Raw genomic sequence first — 15,108 nt, 5'->3', positions numbered from 1 at the left:
CAAGCAGAGATCTAACAATAACACGAGGATGTGACAGGAAGGAGAGATCTTACAATAACACGAGGATGTGACAGCAAGCAGAGATCTAACAATAACACGAGGATGTGACAGGAAGGAGAGATCTTACAATAACACGGGGATGTGACAGCAAGCAGAGATCTAACAATAACACGAGGATGTGACAGGAAGGAGAGATCTTACAATAACACGGGGATGTGACAGGAAGGAGAGATCTTACAATAACACGAGGATGTGACAGCAAGCAGAGATCTTACAATAACACGGGGATGTGACAGGAAGGAGAGATCTTACAATAACACGGGGATGTGACAGGAAGGAGAGATCTTACAATAACACGGGGATGTGACAGCAAGCAGAGATCTTACAATAACACGAGGATGTGACAGCAAGCAGAGATCTTACAATAACACGGGGATGTGACAGCAAGCAGAGATCTTACAATAACACGGGGATGTGACAGCAAGCAGAGATCTTACAATAACACGGGGATGTGACAGCAAGCAGAGATCTTACAATAACACGAGGATGTGACAGCAAGCAGAGATCTTACAATAACACGGGGATGTGACAGCAAGCAGAGATCTTACAATAACACGGGGATGTGACAGCAAGGAGAGATCTTACAATAACACGGGGATGTGACAGCAAGCAGAGATCTTACAATAACACGGGGATGTGACAGCAAGGAGAGATCTTACAATAACACGAGGATGTGACAGCAAGCAGAGATCTTACAATAACACGGGGATGTGACAGCAAGCAGAGATCTTACAATAACACGGGGATGTGACAGGAAGCAGAGATCTTACAATAACACGGGGATGTGACAGCAAGGAGAGATCTTACAATAACACGGGGATGTGACAGGAAGGAGAGATCTTACAATAACACGGGGATGTGACAGCAAGCAGAGATCTTACAATAACACAGGGATGTGACAGCAAGCAGAGATCTTACAATAACACGAGGATGTGACAGCAAGGAGAGATCTTACAATAACACGGGGATGTGACAGCAAGGAGAGATCTTACAATAACACGGGGATGTGACAGCAAGCAGAGATCTTACAATAACACGGGGATGTGACAGCAAGGAGAGATCTTACAATAACACGGGGATGTGACAGCAAGCAGAGATCTTACAATAACACGGGGATGTGACAGGAAGCAGAGATCTTACAATAACACGGGGATGTGACAGCAAGGAGAGATCTTACAATAACACGGGGATGTGACAGCAAGCAGAGATCTTACAATAACACGGGGATGTGACAGCAAGGAGAGATCTTACAATAACACGGGGATGTGACAGCAAGCAGAGATCTTACAATAACACGGGGATGTGAGAGCAAGCAGAGATCTTACAATAACACGAGGATGTGACAGCAAGCAGAGATCTTACAATAACACGGGGATGTGACAGCAAGCAGAGATCTTACAATAACACGGGGATGTGACAGCAAGCAGAGATCTTACAATAACACGGGGATGTGACAGCAAGCAGAGATCTTACAATAACACGGGGATGTGACAGGAAGGAGAGATCTTACAATAACACGAGGATGTGACAGCAAGCAGAGATCTTACAATAACACGGGGATGTGACAGCAAGGAGAGATCTTACAATAACACGGGGATGTGACAGCAAGCAGAGATCTTACAATAACACGGGGATGTGACAGCAAGCAGAGATCTAACAATAACACGGGGATGTGACAGGAAGCAGAGATCTTACAATAACACGGGGATGTGACAGCAAGCAGAGATCTTACAATAACACGAGGATGTGACAGCAAGCAGAGATCTTACAATAACACGGGGATGTGACAGCAAGCAGAGATCTTACAATAACACGGGGATGTGACAGGAAGGAGAGATCTTACAATAACACGGGGATGTGACAGCAAGCAGAGATCTTACAATAACACGGGGATGTGACAGCAAGCAGAGATCTTACAATAACACGGGGATGTGACAGCAAGCAGAGATCTTACAATAACACGGGGATGTGACAGCAAGGAGAGATCTTACAATAACACGGGGATGTGACAGGAAGGAGAGATCTTACAATAACACGAGGATGTGACAGCAAGCAGAGATCTTATAATAACACGGGGATGTGACAGCAAGCAGAGATCTTACAATAACACGGGGATGTGACAGGAAGGAGAGATCTTACAATAACACGAGGATGTGACAGCAAGCAGAGATCTTACAATAACACGGGGATGTGACAGCAAGCAGAGATCTTACAATAACACGGGGATGTGACAGCAAGCAGAGATCTTACAATAACACGGGGATGTGACAGCAAGCAGAGATCTTACAATAACACGGGGATGTGACAGGAAGGAGAGATCTTACAATAACACGAGGATGTGACAGCAAGCAGAGATCTTACAATAACACGGGGATGTGACAGCAAGCAGAGATCTTACAATAACACGGGGATGTGACAGCAAGCAGAGATCTTACAATAACACGGGGATGTGACAGCAAGCAGAGATCTTACAATAACACGGGGATGTGACAGCAAGCAGAGATCTTACAATAACACGGGGATGTGACAGCAAGCAGAGATCTTACAATAACACGGGGATGTGACAGCAAGCAGAGATCTTACAATAACACGGGGATGTGACAGCAAGCAGAGATCTTACAATAACACGGGGATGTGACAGCAAGCAGAGATCTTACAATAACACGGGGATGTGACAGCAAGCAGAGATCTTACAATAACACGAGGATGTGACAGCAAGGAGAGATCTTACAATAACACGGGGATGTGACAGCAAGCAGAGATCTTACAATAACACGGGGATGTGACAGGAAGCAGAGATCTTACAATAACACGGGGATGTGACAGCAAGCAGAGATCTTACAATAACACGGGGATGTGACAGCAAGCAGAGATCTTACAATAACACGGGGATGTGACAGCAAGCAGAGATCTTACAATAACACGAGGAATTGACAGCAAGCAGAGATCTTACAATAACACGGGGATGTGACAGCAAGGAGAGATCTTACAAAACACGGGGATGTGACAGCAAGCAGAGATCTTACAAAAAAGTGCAACCCTTTTTTTTTTTTTTTTTTAATGTGTTTTCTGACTTTGCTGTTCGGGGATTAATCATTATTTACAGAACTTTCCTTATAGTTTTACATTAACTTTTAGCCGTTTGTGCAAAATTGTCCATCTGCCGCCAGACGGTGACACACGATGCAAAAATCCAGGATCTGGGCACGGCCTCGCCCTGTGGGTGACACATGACACCTGCCGGGGGCGACACAGCGGCACCAGGTGACTAATGCTGTATGTATACAAAGCGGAGCCCCCTCCGGCCAACAAAGGGACCAATAAAGACGCCCCGGACCCCTCACATTCCCGACACCCAGAGGAAAGGCAGCGTACGGGAAGGACGGGGTCGGCCATCTACACATGGGATATTTTAGGCTGGGCTCAGGAGGGAGAGGGTTAATCACGTGACTTCTCCCACTGACACCGGGCATACTCCGACAGCTACCCTCAGTGACAGCCACCCTCAGTGACATGCACCCTCAGTGACGGCCGCCCTCAGTGACATGCACCCTCAGTGACAGCCACCCTCAGTGACATGCACCCTCAGTGACGGCCGCCCTCAGTGACATGCACCCTCAGTGACAGCCACCCTCAGTGACATGCACCCTCAGTGACAGCCACCCTCAGTGACATGCACCCTCAGTGACGGCCGCCCTCAGTGACATGCACCCTCAGTGACGGCCGCCCTCAGTGACATGCACCCTCAGTGACGGCCGCCCTCAGTGACATGCACCCTCAGTGACATGCACCCTCAGTGACGGCCGCCCTCAGTGACATGCACCCTCAGTGACGGCCGCCCTCAGTGACAGGCTGCCCTCAGTGACAGGCCGCCCTCAGTGACAGCCACCCTCAGTGACAGCCGCCCTCAGTGACAGGCCGCCCTCAGTGACAGGCCGCCCTCAGTGACAGGCCGCCCTCAGTGACAGGCCGCCCTCAGTGACAGGCCGCCCTCAGCTCCGCCGCACCTCCTTCCCCATCACACCAGCAGCCCTGTAAGGGGTGGAGGGTCTGGGACTTGTAGTTCCTCAGCTGGATGGCACAGCTATACCAGAGGGCCTGTCATGGCCGCAGCTGTCCACAATCTCCGGACCTCTCCTACAGCAGGAATGGAGATATCCGGAAATCAGGAAACCCTCGGGAGGATCCGCACCAGAGAAATACGACACGGCGTGACGTCCAGCGCACACGGTGACAGCAGGAGAGACACCTCCATCCCCCGCGGTTTATATCTATAGGAGGGGTCCGATGTCTCCGACTGATCATCTCAGAGGACGATCTGGGGGTTCACAGAAAGAATTAAGCTTCAAGAACGCAAGTCCAGGGGGAGATGGCGGGGTGTGACGGCAGCCTGCACAAAGGCGACGCACTGTATGATCGCTGACGGGGCCAGTCTTACCTCTCTCGGTGGCTCCCTGATGGCGGACGTCCCCTCCTAGGACTGGCGGAGGCTCATCGGTGGCCGCGCCTTGCTCCTCCTCCGTGACCTCGTGCAGGGTCTCTAGGGGTAGTTGTGTTGGTGGCGACTGTGCTCGCTGGGCATATTGAGGGCTCCTGGGGGGGCTGTCATGTCCCACCTGACAATAAGGCAACTCGAGCTTGGTTTGCTCCACGGCGGTGGCCGGCAGCTCGTCCGTGTGTCCGTTCACCAGCAGAATGTCCGCGGAATTAAGATGATCATCACCGGCAAAGGCAAAACTCCGCCCTACATCAGCAGCGACTTGTACGTTTTGGTCATTACATTCCCCAGACTGCGCCCGTTCCCGAACCTCAGGCACCTGGTGTGGTTGTAAGACTTGTCTACTGAGACTACTCACATGGTCCGTGTTATCCACACCCACCACCTTGCCCGTGTTATCCACACCCACCACCTTGCCCGTGTTATCCACACCCACCACCTTGCCCGTGTTATCCACACCCACCACCTTGCCCGTGTTATCCACACTCCTCACCTTGCCCGTGTTATCCACACCCACCACCTTACCCGTGTTATCCACACCCCTGACCTTGCCCGTGTTATCCACACCCACCACCTTGCCCGTGTTATCCACACTCCTCACCTTGCCCGTGTTATCCACACCCACCACCTTGCCCGTGTTATCCACACTCCTCACCTTGCCCGTGTTATCCACACTCCTCACCTTGCCCGTGTTATCCACACTCCTCACCTTGCCCGTGTTATCCACACTCCTCACCTTGCCCGTGTTATCCACACTCCTCACCGTGCCCGTGTTATTCACACTCCTCACCGTGCCCGTGTTATCCACACTCCTCACCGTGCCCGTGTTATCCACACTCCTCACCGTGCCCGTGTTTTCTGCACCCACCGCATCAAAAGCATTATCTGCGCCCTCCACATTGTCCCTGATTTCAGCACTCGCCACCGTGTCTATGTTTTCTGTACCCTCTATTCTGGTCAGGTTTTCAGCGCCCTCTTCCTTCTCCCCATTTTCTGCATCCTTCCCTCTGCCTGTGTTTCCAGGACCCATCACCTTGTCTATGCTTACTGCACCCTCTATACTGCCCATGTTTTCCGAACTCTCCACCTTTTCCTGATTCTCGGCACCCATTACCTTGTTGCCATTTTCTGCACCCTCCACATTGCCCACACACATTACCTTGTCCTTATTGTCCACACCCTCCACACACATTACCTTGTCCTGATTGTCCACACCCTCCACACACATTACCTTGTCTTGATTGTCCACACCCTCCACACACATTACCTTGTCCTGATTTTCCACACCCTCCACATTGCCCACACACATTATCTTGACCCCATATTCCGGACCCGTCACATTGCCCTTGCGTCCTTGTGGAGGGTCGCCACCGTCTGGTAGCTGAAGTACCGTTTGGTCACAATCCTGCTCGTTGGGATGGTAAACAAAAGTTTTGGAAAGTTCCCGGTTAGGATGTTCCCCGTCCTCTATTCCTGGCCTGTCATGTGTCCTCGAATGCTCTGTAACAGGTCCATCTGTCGCCCCCCGGACATCCTCGGTGACATGTATGAAGCGGCTTCTGCTTTCCTCCTGGATGGATGACGAGGTGCTATAATTATCCGGCTCTGGACTCGGCCTCTTTCTGTCATCATCTGTCTCCTTGATGACACTGCTTCCGGCATCCTCAGATAACGGCGACAACAACTTATTTTCGAGATTAAAAGTTTGCTGGAAACTGTTCATTCCATGGTCGGTGGAGAAGCGAGTGTGGTCCGGAATGGTGGAGTCAATGTCCACCAGGTCTATGGTCTCTGGATTTTGCACATGACTTGATACATGATATGTCACGCTTGCACCCATGTTAGTCTCGGCGTCAGGCGCCTGCGCGAGGCTGTGAACTAATCTCTCTGCGCACCCGCTGCTGCTTGCGATACGTAACGCCGGGCTATCCTTGGCTCTTTGGTGCGGCTTGTGCTGGTTTTTGAAGTTTAAGGCTATGGACTGAGTTAAGGAGCCCTTCTGAGGGCCGAAACGTGGCACCGTAATATCACGCAGCTCCACGTATTCTCCTTCGATCTCACCGGAGCAATCTGGTTTGGCATCCAATGTAACAGCGGCTCCGGGGTCACAACTGGCGGAAGGAGGGTCCAGAACAGCTTCCTCATCTTGAACCATCAATTCTTCCACGGGAGGGTGGGCCGGACCCCGCTTACCTTCATAAAGAAATGTCTCTGAAAGATCTGAGACCTCCTCAATTGACGGCTTCTTCTCTACAAACTCTGGATGAACAATCCGATCCCATGACACCCGGTGAAGCTGACCATCACAGGTCAGGAGAACGTTCTCCAGCGAGACCCCGATCCGATCAGAGTTGATGAATTCCAACCATTCCAGGGTGAAGATGGAAGTGTAGGACCCCTCCGGGAGCAGCACCTCCTCCACGTTACGGTGATCCTCGGCAAGACATTTTACCACGATCCGCGGGGTCTTTTTCAAATAAGGCACCACTTGGAGGTAGAAGTCTCCGGGCTGGAGGAGTCGCCAGTCAATGGACGCCAGCTGCAGAACGATCTTGTCGTGGATACAGAGGGGCCACCCGGCATGTCGGAAGAGAAGACCGCAATACTGTAACTGAAGAGGAAGATGGAATAAATCAATGAAAAGGAGCCGTACTGAGCCCCCGCTGGAATCGTAGCCCCCTTACACTCACACAAGCCTCCTGCTGCAATCCCTGCAGGAGTCGCTTTGCCGGAATCAGAAAATCAATGAGATAACCGAGGCCGTCTCCGTGGTAGGTCTTCTCCACGACGTCCAGGACTTGGCAAAGTAGGGTGGCAGCGGTGGACTCGAATGGATGGTAGAGGGAGGAGAGGGTCTTCTGGATGCAACTGTCCAGAGACTCAGAATCCTGCGGAGGGAGAGAAATGTGCAGCTGCTGAAGCCGTCTCCATTTACAGAGCGTCCTTTACCCTCAGAATGAAAAATACAAGTTATCCCCCTTAGCCTTGACCTTTGGTGAGAGCATGGTTAAGTATAGGCGCCCTGACTACGGGGGCAGACCGCTACGTGATGTGCCATGTTAGCGGGGGGGCTACCGGTCTGACGATGCTGGGGGGGATTATTTATGCAATATGGCAAATATAGTGTCAGCTCAGCCGCACCGCAGACAACGACGCCAGCGAGTGATCACATCACACACCGAGCGACAGCGCCGCAGCCATTAGTGACCGACAGTCACCCTCACACTGAGCGATAAAGGAGCGCGGCGCAGAGGAGCGAGGGCAAGAAGGCGAACGGCAGGAGCACGGCCCGAAATCAGATCTACCAAGGAAACGTACGCGACCAGGAGCAGAATGTAGCGCAGCATCGCAACGTCCAGAACACGAAGATCTGGTCTCTACAGGGACTTGTACAACTGAACACTATCAGGATCACTAATCAATACCCCACCAGAGATCATATACTCCAGAGCAGCGCTCACTATTCTGCTGGTGCAGTCACTGTGTACATACATTACATTCCTGATCCTGAGTTACATCCTGTATTATACCCCAGAGCTGCACTCACTATTCTGCTGGTGCAGTCACTGTGTACATACATTACATTACTGATCCTGAGTTACATCCTGTATTGTACCCCAGAGCTGCACTCACTATTCTGCTGGTGCAGTCACTGTGTACATACATTACATTACTGATCCTGAGTTACCTCCTGTATTATACCCCAGAGCTGCACTCACTATTCTGCTGGTGCAGTCACTGTGTACATACATTACATTACTGATCCTGAGTTACCTCCTGTATTATACCCCAGAGCTGCGCTCACTATCCTGCTGGTGCAGTCACTGTGTACATGCATTACTGATCCTGAGTTACATCCTGTATTATACTCCAGAGCTGCACTCACTATTCTGCTGGTGCAGTCACTGTGTACATACATTACATTACTGATCCTGAGTTACATCCTGTATTATACTCCAGAACAGCGCTCACTATTCTGCTGGTGCAGTCACTGTGTACATACATTACATTACTGATCCTGAGTTACCTCCTGTATTATACCCCAGAGCTGCGCTCACTATCCTGCTGGTGCAGTCACTGTGTACATGCATTACTGATCCTGAGTTACATCCTGTATTATACTCCAGAGCTGCACTCACTATTCTGCTGGTGCAGTCACTGTGTACATACATTACATTACTGATCCTGAGTTACATCCTGTATTATACTCCAGAGCTGCACTCACTATTCTGCTGGTGCAGTCACTGTGTACATACATTACTGATCCTGAGTTACATCCTGTATTATACTCCAGAGCTGCACTCACTATTCTGCTGGTGCAGTCACTGTGTACATACATTACTGAATCTGAGTTACATCCTGTATTATACTCCAGAGCTGCACTCACTATTCTGCTGGTGCAGTCACTGTGTACATACATTACTGATCCTGAGTTACATCCTGTATTATACTCCAGAGCTGCACTCACTATTCTGCTGGTGCAGTCACTGTGTACATACATTACTGATCCTGAGTTACCTCCTGTATTATACTCCAGAGCTGCACTCACCATTCTGCTGGTGCAGTCACTGTGTACATACATTACTGATCCTGAGTTACCTCCTGTATTATACTCCAGAGCTGCACTCACTATTCTGCTGGTGCAGTCACTGTGTACATACATTACTGATCCCGAGTTACCTCCTGTATTATACTCCAGAGCTGCACTCACTATTCTGCTGGTGCAGTCACTGTGTACATACATTACTGATCCTGAGTTACCTCCTGTATTATACTCCAGAGCTGCACTCACTATTCTGCTGGTGCAGTCACTGTGTACATACATTACTGATCCTGAGTTACATTCTGTATTATACTCCAGAGCTGCACTCACTATTCTGCTGGTGCAGTCACTGTGTACATACATTACATTACTGATCCTGAGTTACATCCTGTATTATACCCCGAGCTGCACTCACTATTCTCCTGGTGCAGTCACTGTGTACATACATTACTGATCCCGAGTTACCTCCTGTATTATACTCCAGAGCTGCACTCACTATTCTGCTGGTGCAGTCACTGTGTACATACATTACTGATCCCGAGTTACCTCCTGTATTATACCCCAGAGCTGCACTCACTATTCTGCTGGTGCAGTCACTGTGTACATACATTACATTACTGATCCTGAGTTACATCCTGTATTATACTCCAGAGCTGCACTCACTATTCTGCTGGTGCAGTCACTGTGTACATACATTACATTACTGATCCTGAGTTACATCTTGTATTATACTCCAGAGCTGCACTCACTATTCTGCTGGTGCAGTCACTGTGTACATATATTACATTACTGATCCTGAGTTACCTCCTGTATTATACTCCAGAGCTGCACTCACTATTCTACTGGTGCAGTCACTGTGTACATACATTACATTACTGATCCTGAGTTACATCCTGTATTATACCCCAGAGCTGCACTCACTATTCTGCTGGTGCAGTCACTGTGTACATACATTACATTACTGATCCTGAGTTACCTCCTGTATTATACCCCAGAGCTGCACTCACTATTCTGCTGGTGCAGTCACTGTGTACATACATTACATTACTGATCCTGAGTTACCTCCTGTATTATACTTCAGAGCTGCAATCACTATTCTGCTGGTGCAGTCACTGTGTACATACATTACATTACTGATCCTGAGTTACCTCCTGTATTATACTTCAGAGCTGCAATCACTATTCTGCTGGTGCAGTCACTGTGTACACACATTACATTACTGATCCTGAGTTACCTCCTGTATTATACTTCAGAGCTGCAATCACTATTCTGCTGGTGCAGTCACTGTGTACACACATTACAGACTGTGGAGACCTGTGTGTCGTAACCAGTGCCTTCCCCCCCTCCCTCCAATCCCGTAATGAAACACAGACAATCCTAGGTCGGTCACAGTTTATTAATTACATAATCAGAGAAAGGCAATTACACTTCGCAACGGGCGGCTCGCGCAGAGATCCTGTCCGCATTTGACAGGCAAGTTGGCCCAACGAGCGGTTACGAACCTTTGCCCTCCTCTGCTTCTCCCGCCACGGAGGATCCTGTGTATACCCTACACGGATCAGCAGAATAGTGAGTGCAGCTCTGGAGTATAATACAGGATGTAACTCAGGATCAGTAATGTAATGTATGTACACAGTGACTGCACCAGCAGAATAGTGAGTGCAGCTCTGGGGTATAATACAGGAAGTAACTCAGGATCAGTAATGTATGTACACAGTGACTGCACCAGCAGAATAGTGAGTGCAGCTCTGGGGTATAATACAGGATGTAACTCAGGATCAGTAATGTAATGTATGTACACAGTGACTGCACCAGCAGAATAGTGAGTGCAGCTCTGGAGTATAATACAGGATGTAACTCAGGATCAGTAATGTAATGTATGTACACAGTGACTGCAGCAGCAGAATAGTGAGTGCAGCTCTGGGGTATAATACAGGAGGTAACTCAGGATCAGTAATGTAATGTATGTACACAGTGACTGCACCAGCAGAATAGTGAGTGCAGCTCTGGGGTATAATACAGGATGTAACTCAGGATCAGTAATGTAATGTATGTACACAGTGACTGCACCAGCAGAATAGTGAGTGCAGCTCTGGAGTATAATACAGGATGTAACTCAGGATCAGTAATGTAATGTATGTACACAGTGACTGCAGCAGCAGAATAGTGAGTGCAGCTCTGGGGTATAATACAGGATGTAACTCAGGATCAGTAATGTAATGTATGTACACAGTGACTGCACCAGCAGAATAGTGAGTGCAGCTCTGGGGTATAATACAGGAGGTAACTCAGGATCAGTAATGTATGTACACAGTGACTGCACCAGCAGAATAGTGAGTGCAGCTCTGGAGTATAATACAGGATGTAACTCAGGATCAGTAATGTATGTACACAGTGACTGCAGCAGCAGAATAGTGAGTGCAGCTCTGGGGTATAATACAGGGCAGGTAAGGTTTCCTCTGTGATTATTCCGCCTGTATCCTATGCTGCACAGCAGTAAGGTGAGTTGGGAGCAGACTGGAGTAGGACCGCTGGCATTTCCTACGTCATGGTGAACAAAAGAACCATTTAATTAGCACAATAAACTGCCAATAGGACACGGGGGGCTTCCTGGAGGGACACAGAGCCCGCCGCTCCCCGCCCGCACACAGCTATTAAATGCTCTTTGTTCTGCGCTGATCTCTTCATTCTACTTTATGAATGGAAAAAGCAGTCATGAGCGCAGCGTGGCGGCACAGTTTACAGCGACCACCTGAACGGTACAATATGGTCGGGCTTCCTCCGGCCTCCACCCACGGTGATCGGCGCACCTATCTATAGCCGACATTTTACACCAGGCCCCATTGGCGTGGCCGGCTGCCATCTGTCCGGACCTCTCTCTACAGATGGACGCTCTTCGCGTCGATGAGCAGGAAGCGAAACATCAGAAAATGTAACGCAGCTCAGCTGAATTCCCGCTATACAGCGCCCTGCACATCGCCTTACTCAGCACTCGACGCGCGTCAGTCACCCCCGCCTCTCCGGCGCCCCCCATCCCGACAGGCTGCGACGTAGACTGTGACGGTCGAGAAAAGCTCAGCGAAACGTCACCTGGGGTCGGGCTGAACACCTGGGACATCTCGCACGGCGCTCCTTCTCGCTCAGGTGTCCAGAGCAGTGAAGCCGCCGCCGTGTCCTCGTCACATTGTAGACGAACACAAGTCCAGGCAAGACACAAAGTAATGAGCGGCAATGAGACGTCTCCGTCCTGGGGGGCTCAGAAACGAGCGATTACACCCAGGGGGCCGAGGATGTGTGACCGGAGCCGCAATCTCTGTGCTAAGCAGATTTCCCCTGAACTGATCCATTGTCCTCTTAATTTCTGGAAATTTTCGAAAGAGTGAGAAAGTTCAGCTTCCCAGAGGCGTCCATAATCAGGAGGCGCATGAGAAACCTGCACCCAACCATCAGCAAGTCCGGAGAAACTACAACTCCCAGAAGTCCCTGCACACAGGAGATGGAGAACATATACTGGTCACATATACAATCAGCAGATGTTGTGGCCGCCATGCTTTACACTGCAGGCTTCACTGTTATGATTCGGTCACCGAGGAGGATTACCGGGGAATCAGCTAAGCAACCAGGAAACCAGAAAGGTTGGCAACTTAGCGGATTGCAGAACCCTGATCCTAACAACACAACTAGCATTAGCCGTGGGACGTGCCTACGATGATCCTAGACGCCTCGTCACAACCGGAGAACTAAATAAGCCTAAAGCAAGAAAGGGGAAAGCTAAACTACCCCGGAGGAGACCCCAAAGGAATAGATAGCCCCAAAACATATATTGCCGGTGAGACAAGATGAGGCACAAACGCAGGCAGAAAATAGAGTCAGCAAATGATGGGGCCCAAACTGTCTAGATAGAAAAGGACAGGAAAGATACTGTCTGCAATCACGTCAAAAACCCTAAAAAATCCAACACGTCTGATGTACAAAAGGCACTGAGGCCACACGACCTCTCCCACTAGATCAGCATTCTGGTGTGAACTGGAAGCAAAGCAAAAGATGCTAATATAACAGAGGATTAGCAATACTGAACAGAATGACATAAGCTGTGACATATGAGCAGGGTCCAGCACAAATCCCAGCAGGGAATAATGCTGAACCCACACCGCAAAGCAAACAGCAGAGAAAGGCAAAACCTATAACTAATGCAAAAGATTCCAGCAAACAAATAAATATCTGAATGATGCAAGACCAAGGAGGAGAAAAAGCAGACTTCGCAATGCATAGGAAGACAAAAAAATCACAAGCAACGACTGAGGGAAGCCTACTCACTTAAATCCTTCCAGTCTGTAACCCCTGACTTCCAACTTCAGGTGATAGACAACATGACCAGTTCCACTACCCGCATCAACCACCAGAGGGAGCCCCGACTCAGAAGTCAGGTCAAAAGAGTTCACAACACTTCACTCAATATGGAAATGAGTTTAAACTTATTTTTTAATTGATGAGATGCCAAAGTATTATAACCCAGAGCTGCACTCACTATTATGCTGCTGCAGTCACTGTGTACATACATTACTGATCCTGAGTTACATTCTGTATTATACCCCAGAGCTGCACTCACTATGCTGCTGCTGGTGCAGTCACTGTGTACATACATTACATTACTCATCCTGAGTTACATCCTGTATTATACCCCAGAGCTGCACTCACTATTCTGCTGGTGCAGTCACTGTGTACATACATTACATTACTGATCCTGGGTAACATCCTGCATTATACTCCAGAGCTGCACTCACTATTCTGCTGGTGTAATCACTGTGTACATATATTACATTACTGATCCTGAGTTACATCCTGTATTATACCCCAGAGCTGCACTCACTATTCTGCTGGTGCAGTCACTGTGTACATACATTACTGATCGTGAGTTACCTCCTGTATTATACTCCAGAGCTGCACTCACTATTCTGCTGGTGCAGTCACTGTGTACATACATACATTACTGATCGTGAGTTACCTCCTGTATTATACTCCAGAGCTGCACTCACTATTCTGCTGGTGCAGTCACTGTGTACATACATTACTGATCCTGAGTTACATCCTGTATTATACCCCAGAGCTGCACTCACTATTCTGCTGGTGCAGTCACTGTGTACATACATTACATTACTGATCCTGGGTTACATCCTGCATTATACTCCAGAGCTGCACTCACTATTCTGCTGGTGTAGTCACTGTGTACATATATTACATTACTGATCCTGAGTTACATCCTGTATTATACCCCAGAGCTGCACTCACTATTCTGCTGGTGCAGTCACTGTGTACATACATTACATTACTGATCCTGGGTTACATCCTGTATTATACCCCAGAGCTGCACTCACTATTCTGCTGGTGCAGTCACTGTGTACATACATTACTGATCGTGAGTTACCTCCTGTGTTATACTCCAGGGCTGCACTCACTATTCTGCTGGTGCAGTCACTGTGTACATACATACATTACTGATCGTGAGTTACCTCCTGTATTATACTCCAGAGCTGCACTCACTATTCTGCTGGTGCAGTCACTGTGTACATACATTACTGATCCTGAGTTACATCCTGTATTATACTCCAGATCTGCACTCACTATTCTGCTGGTGCAGTCACTGTGTACATACATTACATTACTGATCCCGAGTAACCCCTGACTTCCAACTTCAGGTGATAGACAACATGACCAGTTCCACTACCCGCATCAACCACCAGAGGGAGCCCCGACTCAGAAGTCAGGTCAAAAGAGTTCACAACACTTCACTCAATATGGAAATGAGTTTAAACTTATTTTTTAATTGATGAGATGCCAAAGTATTATAACCCAGAGCTGCACTCACTATTATGCTGCTGCAGTCACTGTGTACATACATTACTGATCCTGAGTTACATTCTGTATTATACCCCAGAGCTGCACTCACTATGCTGCTGCTGGTGCAGTCACTGTGTACATACATTACATTACTCATCCTGAGTTACAT

The 15,108-nt window shown here is 48.8% G+C and overlaps 1 protein-coding gene across 5 annotated transcripts in view; it reads right to left on the bottom strand.

The window, feature by feature from the left end:
* Window positions 1–15,108, bottom strand: part of LOC141058762 (pleckstrin homology domain-containing family G member 4B-like) — a 120,087-nt gene that overhangs the window by 48,749 nt on the left and 56,230 nt on the right. For all 5 annotated transcript variants that reach the window (XM_073554970.1, XM_073554968.1, XM_073554969.1 and 2 more), the window contains exons 2-3: window positions 7,249–7,446; window positions 4,499–7,169 (exon numbers count right to left, since the gene is read on the bottom strand). In XM_073554970.1, coding sequence (XP_073411071.1) covers window positions 4,499–7,169; window positions 7,249–7,446 — 2,869 coding nt within the window. The remainder of the gene's footprint in view (window positions 1–4,498; window positions 7,170–7,248; window positions 7,447–15,108) is intronic.

The sequence above is a fragment of the Dendrobates tinctorius genome, unplaced genomic scaffold (genome assembly GCF_039654945.1).
Source record: "Dendrobates tinctorius isolate UK_male_01 unplaced genomic scaffold, ASM3965494v1 ptg000214l, whole genome shotgun sequence".
In the NCBI taxonomy this organism is placed as follows: Eukaryota; Metazoa; Chordata; class Amphibia; order Anura; family Dendrobatidae; genus Dendrobates; species Dendrobates tinctorius.
This window is presented reverse-complemented; position numbering and strand designations above follow the sequence as displayed.